Source organism: Ascaphus truei, chromosome 10 (assembly GCF_040206685.1).
Source record: "Ascaphus truei isolate aAscTru1 chromosome 10, aAscTru1.hap1, whole genome shotgun sequence".
Taxonomy (NCBI): domain Eukaryota; kingdom Metazoa; phylum Chordata; class Amphibia; order Anura; family Ascaphidae; genus Ascaphus; species Ascaphus truei.
The window spans coordinates 38,243,764-38,250,115 of NC_134492.1; the positions used below are offsets into that span (position 1 = coordinate 38,243,764).

The following is a 6,352-nucleotide window of genomic DNA, read 5'->3' on the forward strand; positions in this document are numbered from 1 at the left end:
GGATGCACGGTAGCTGTATGTTTCATGAGGGGGTTCTGTGTGTTATATGAGGGGGTTCTGTGTTATATGAGGGGTTCTATGTTATATGAGGGGGTTCTGTGTGTTACATGAGGGGGTTCTGTGTGTTATATGAGGGGGTTCTGTGTTATATGAGGGATTTTGTGTTACATGAGGGGGTTCTGTGTTATATGAGGGGTTCTGTGTTATATGAGGGGGTTCTGTGTGTTACATGAGGGGGTTCTGTGTGTTACATGAGGGGTAGCTGTGTTTTACATGAGGGGATTGTGTGTCTTATATGTAGTGTATCTTTGTGTTATATGAGGGGTTCTGTGCAGTATTGAGGTGCAGTTCTCACATACCTGGCTGTGAGTGGTGTCTCCATATCGCCCATTGAGGTTGGCGAGGTGGCAGTTCTTGTACCAAAAGGCTCCGCGGTGTGAGAGGGCACAGTTAGTGAGCGCTATGTCATTATCCCTGTCCCAGGTGGTGAACTTCCATCCATTGTGATAGGTAAGCGCATCCCCTGCCAAAAAACAACAGCAGCATCACTACATCAATACATTTGTTGTGGCCCCTGGACAGTTGTAATGAGTTGCAAGATCCAGGAGGAGACAAAAGGGTTAAGGTGACACAATGGCAGACATACCTGCTGTGCCCGTGTAGTTGCTGATAGCCAGTTTGTACTTGTCTCTAGATGAGCCCACACTGAAGGAGGTGTACTTGGCATATGCTTCTTCATCTTCAGTACGAAGGTCCACACGCAACTCATACTGTGCTGGGGCGGCTGTTATTTTGTGAAGCCACTCCAGACCTACGGAAATAGGCAGTGGCTGAGTGGGTGAAGCTGCACGTATGTGTTCTGCTCTGCCTAGTGGATGCTGTGCTGCTGCAGACATCTCCTGAGCTTCCCAGCCTAAGGCTGCGGCCACGCTCCCGCTGACCGCGCGGTGCTTGACGAGGTAAATGCTCGCTATTTAAATGTGGATGTTCCCGCTCGCGCGGAGCGCGCGGGCACGTATGCTCTCCCAAGCTTGGTGCTTGGGGAGACACCTCCGTTTGAGTTTTGAGCGCAGAGCAGGGTCACATGACCCTGCTCTGACCAATGGGAAGAGAGAGGGCGTGTTTTAATGTGCTGTCACTTTCAAAGCAAACACAACATGGAATTTAGCGGAGAGAAGTGGAAGGGGGGGGAGCGGAGAGAAGTGGTAGGGGGGAGTGGAGAGAAGTGGAAGGGGGGGAGCGGAGAGAAGTGGAAGGGGGGGGCGTAGAGAAGTGGAAGGGGGGGAGCGGAGAGAAGAGGAAGGGGAGAGCAGAGAGAAGTGGAAGGGGGGAGCGGAAAGAGGTGGAGGGGGGGAAGGAAAGAAAGGAGAGAAGGGGGAGAGAGAAAGGGGGAGAAAAACGAGAGAAGGGGGAAGAGAGACAGAGGGGTGTCGGGAGAGAGAGGGGACTGGGAGAGAGAGAGAGCACAGGGGGCGGGAGAGAGAGAGCAATGGGGGGATAGAGGGAAGGGGGGAGGGAAGGGGGAGAGAGAGGAAGGAAGTGGGGAGAGAGAGGAGGGAATGGGGGAGAGGGGAGGGAAGGGGGGGAGAGGAGGATGGGGGAGTGAGAGGAGGGAAGGGTGATAGAGAGGAGGGAAGGGGGATAGAGAGGAGGGAAGGGGGGAGAGAGAGGAGGGAAGGGGGAGAGAGAGGTGGGAAGGGGGAGAGAGAGGAGGGAAGGAGGGAGAGAGAGGAGGGAAGGGGGGAGAGAGGGGAAGGGAGAGAGAGGGGGGAGAGAAAGGAGAGAAGGGGGATAGAGAGGAGGGAAGGGGAGGAGAGAAACGAGAGAAGGGGGAGAGGGGGGGAGAGAGAGGGGGGAGAGAGAGGGGGGCCGGGAGAGATTTAGAGTGCAGGGGGGGGGCAGGAGAGAGAGCATAGGTGGGGCAGGAGAGAGAGCAGGGGGAGGAGAGAGAGAGCAATGGGGGGAGAGAGGAGGGAAGGGGGGGAGAGAGAAGGGAAGTGGGGGAGAGAAAGCAAGGGGGAGAGAAACGAGAGAAGGGGGGAGAGAGAGAGGGGAAGGGAGAGAGAGGGGGGGAGAAAGAGAGAGGGGGGCTGGGGGGCCGGGAGAGAGCGAAGGGGGGGGGAGAGAGAGCAAGGGGGGTGAGAAAGCAATGGGGGGAGAGAGAGGAGGGAAGGCGTGTTTTAATGTGCTGTCACTTTCAAAGCAAACACAACATGGAATTTAGCGGAGAGAAGTGGAAGGGGGGGAGCGGAGAGAAGTGGTAGGGGGGGGAGCGGAGAGAAGTGGAAGGGGGGAGCGGAGAGAAGTGGAAGGGGGGGCGGAGAGAAGTGGAAGAGGGGGAGCGGAGAGAAGAGGAAGGGGGGGAGCAGAGAGAAGTGGAAGGGGGGGGCGGAAAGAGGTGGAGGGGGGGGGGAGAGAAAGGGGGGAGAAAAACGAGAGAAGGGGGAAGAGAGACAGAGGGGTGTCGGGAGAGAGAGGGGACTGTGAGAGAGAGAGAGCGCAGGGGGGCGGGAGAGAGAGAGCAATGGGGGGATAGAGGGAAGGGGGAGGGAAGGGGAAGAGAGAGGAGGGAAGGGGGGAGAGGGGAGGGAAGGGGGGGAGAGGAGGATGGGGGAGTGAGAGGAGGGAAGGGTGATAGAGAGGAGGGAAGGGGGAGAGAAACGAGAGAAGGGGGGAGAGAGAGAGGGGAAGGGAGAGAGAGGGGGGGAGAAAGAGAGAGGGGGGCTGGGGGGCCGGGAGAGAGCGAAGGGGGGGGGAGAGAGAGCAAGGGGGGTGAGAAAGCAATGGGGGGAGAGAGAGGAGGGAAGGCGTGTTTTAATGTGCTGTCACTTTCAAAGCAAACACAACATGGAATTTAGCGGAGAGAAGTGGAAGGGGGGAGCGGAGAGAAGTGGTAGGGGGGGGAGCGGAGAGAAGTGGTAGGGGGGGGAGCGGAGAGAAGTGGAAGGGGGGAGCGGAGAGAAGTGGAAGGGGGGGCGGAGAGAAGTGGAAGAGGGGGAGCGGAGAGAAGAGGAAGGGGGGGAGCAGAGAGAAGTGGAAGGGGGGGGCGGAAAGAGGTGGAGGGGGGGGGAGAGAAAGGGGGGAGAAAAACGAGAGAAGGGGGAAGAGAGACAGAGGGGTGTCGGGAGAGAGAGGGGACTGGGAGAGAGAGAGAGCACAGGGGGGCGGGAGAGAGAGAGCAATGGGGGGATAGAGGGAAGGGGGAGGGAAGGGGGAGGGAAGGGGGAGGGAAGGGGAAGAGAGAGGAGGGAAGGGGGGAGAGGGGAGGGAAGGGGGGGAGAGGAGGATGGGGGAGTGAGAGGAGGGAAGGGTGATAGAGAGGAGGGAAGGGGGATAGAGAGGAGGGAAGGGGGAGAGAGAGGAGGGAAGGGGGAGAGAGAGGAGGGAAGGGGGGAGAGAGAGGAGGGAAGGGGGGAGAGAAATCAAGGGGGGAGAGAAACGAGAGAAGGGGAGGGAGAGAGAGGGGAAGGGAGAGAGAGGGGGGAGAGAAAGGAGAGAAGGGGGATAGAGAGGAGGGAAGGGGAGGAGAGAAACAAGAGAAGGGGGAGAGGGGGGGAGAGAGAGGGGGGCCGGGAGAGATTTAGAGTGCAGGGCGGGGGCAGGAGAGAGAGCATAGGTGGGGCAGGAGAGAGAGCAGGGGGAGGAGAGAGAGAGCAATGGGGGGGGAGAGGAGGGAAGGGGGGGGGAGAGGAGGGAAGGGGGGGAGAGAGAAGGGAAGTGGGGGAGAGAAGGCAAGGGGGAGAGAAACGAGAGAAGGGGGGAGAGAGAGAGGGGAAGGAAGAGGTAGGGGAAGGGAGAGAGAGGGGGGGAGAAAGAGAGAGGGGGGCTGGGGGGCCGGGAGAGAGCAATGGGGGGGGAGAGAGAGCAAGGGGGTGAGAAAGCAATGGGGGAGAGAGAGGAGGGAAGGGGGGGAGAGAGGAGGGAAGGGGGGGAGAGAGAGGAGGGAAGGGGGGGAGAGAGGAGGGAAGGGGGGGAGGGAAGGGTTTAGAGAGAAAATGGAGGGACACACAGAGAGACACAGACACAGAGAGACAGACACACAGAGAGACACACAGAGACAGACACACACACATACAAACACAGCCCCGATCCAGCCAATGACACGCCCCCTCCTGTAATAGCCACGCCCCTCCGCTCCTGCTCTAAAAATGTTGCGGGACCGCAGAGCGCTCATGCTTGGAGAGCTGGTGACGTCACTGCTCTCAAGCATGAGCGAGCTCAGCGGCAGAGTTGACAGAGTCTGTATGCCTCTGTAGTCGTCACGTGAAATTTCCAGTCCTAGAGGTGACAATCGGTGACACTCCACCGGTTACCTGAACTCTCCAGTCTTAGAAGCACTAAGTTGCTACACTTGACTCCTGGAGGTGATCGAGTATGTGTCCTTGCACCCAATGCTTGGACTGTCCAGTCAAAGAGGTGCTAAGCTCTTGTCTCCTTGCACACATCCTTAACCAGTCCAGAAATTGATAGACTTACATTCATGGAAGTTACTTTATTGGAAATGATACACTACCCAACTTCTCACTCTACTGTATTATGGGCTGAAGAGCTGCCAAGCCTGGAAATGATTGCTGAAACCTGGACGTTTCTAGAATATCAATCCAGTCCGGGCACACAGCATGATAATTAAAAAAAAATACATTAGAAACAAATTATCAGTCCAAACACAGTAAACTCCCTGCTAACCCATTTGAGACGCAGGACTTGTTAACCCCAAATAATGGGGCGACTGCAGGTATGTCGAACCGTAGATTGTCTGATTCATTCAATATACAACCAACAATGCATTGCTTTGCAGTATATATCAGTATACTCAGCAATGCATGGTAGGGCTTTCTGGAAGCAAGGGAGTTGATGTTTGGCCAGCAGCACCTCAAATCCCACTCACTTGAGTTCATGGACCAAGAGAGCTATAAGGTACAATGAGGGGAGAGGCCCTGATTGTGCCTAAAGTAAGCCAGCCCTGAACAACACAAGATCTTTGACATTTCCCTTTTTTTAATTTGTAAGTTCAGCAGACCTGACAACTACTGATTTTCTGTGAGTGGGTGCCACTGGTTTTAACATTGGGGTCTTGAATGTCAGTGGAGTCCACAGCCAGGGCCAACAACAGAAATCATTGGGAAAAGGACAGATCACCCACTCATGCACTGGGGGGCAGGGGGGTTGGGAAGGAATAGAAGGTATGAGCCTGGGGAGGGGGGTGTACAGAGGTATGGGTGAGGGTATACAGAAGTATGGGCCTAGGGGAGGTGGAGTACAAGGAGGTATGGGCCTGGGGGGAGGAAGGTATGATGAGGTAACAGGGCTGGAAGGGGTAAAATGAGGCAATGGGCCAAGGTGGGGTATAAAGAGATAATGGGCCAGGAAGGGGGTGTAAGGAGGTATTTGGCCTGGAAGGGGGGCGGGTGGGTATAAGGAGGTACTGGGGATGGAGGGGGAATTATAAGGGGTAATGTGCTTGGAGGAGGAATGATAAGGGGTAATGGGCTTGGAGGGGGATATAAAGAGGTAATGGGCCTGGAATGCAGAGAACATAGTGCACAGATGTGCAGCATAGGTGGGCTTATCAGCAGTTCTTGAGTGGGTCCTCTGGAGGCCTATGGAAGGGGCCTCAGGTTGGAGGGACGGCAGTCAGCAAAGGGGAGGGCCAATGATTGGGCCTATCAGAGGCCCGTGGAAAGGGGAAGGGGGTCGGGCCTATAGAGGCGATGGCCAGCAGAGCAGAGGCAAACCATATACAGTAGAGGTGCTGGCAGGGGGCTGGGCCCCTTGACTGAACGGGCATGGGACATCAGCACTGGCTGTCCAAACCTATCAGTGGCCCTGGTCTCAGTTATAACAATCTGTACTTTTCCATTGAAATGCCCATATTTTTGTCTGGAACCCCTAAATGTCACTGATTTCAGTCCATAACGGGATGAGTGTTTGTGTAATTAATGGTTGAGATGACAAGTGGTTGAAGGGACCCCTACTATTTTCCTGCAGATGGGTCCCCATAAAGTTAACATTGCCATTGTTCATTGGGCTTCACTCACCGAGCCAGTACTCCTCACTGGCGTCTCCAAAGCCCTCCACATAATTCCTCCAGCGCTGGTAAAAATCAACCTTCCCATTGCTCCTTCTCTGGAAGACCTGCATAGAGAAATAAATATAATGTGCCATGAAGAAAGGTAACAAACACCCACCCACCCACCAAAATGTTTGGGCACCTACGTGTTTAGTCTTGCACTAGGAGACCCTTTAGGGAATAAATGAAGCGTGTTTGTTGCATTAAGAACATATTCATACCTCTATGTTCCATTATTCTTATATATTAATAAATGATACAAAGATACAGATGCATTAACAT

General features: G+C 55.2%; 1 protein-coding gene across 1 annotated transcript in view; it reads right to left on the reverse strand.

The window, feature by feature from the left end:
* LOC142503851 (tenascin-N-like) overlaps positions 1–6,352 on the reverse strand; it is a 48,151-nt gene that overhangs the window by 3,993 nt on the left and 37,806 nt on the right. Inside the window, exons 12-14 of the mRNA XM_075616657.1 lie at positions 6,039–6,135; positions 647–811; positions 360–523 (exon numbers count right to left, since the gene is read on the reverse strand). Coding sequence (XP_075472772.1) covers positions 360–523; positions 647–811; positions 6,039–6,135 — 426 coding nt within the window. The remainder of the gene's footprint in view (positions 1–359; positions 524–646; positions 812–6,038; positions 6,136–6,352) is intronic.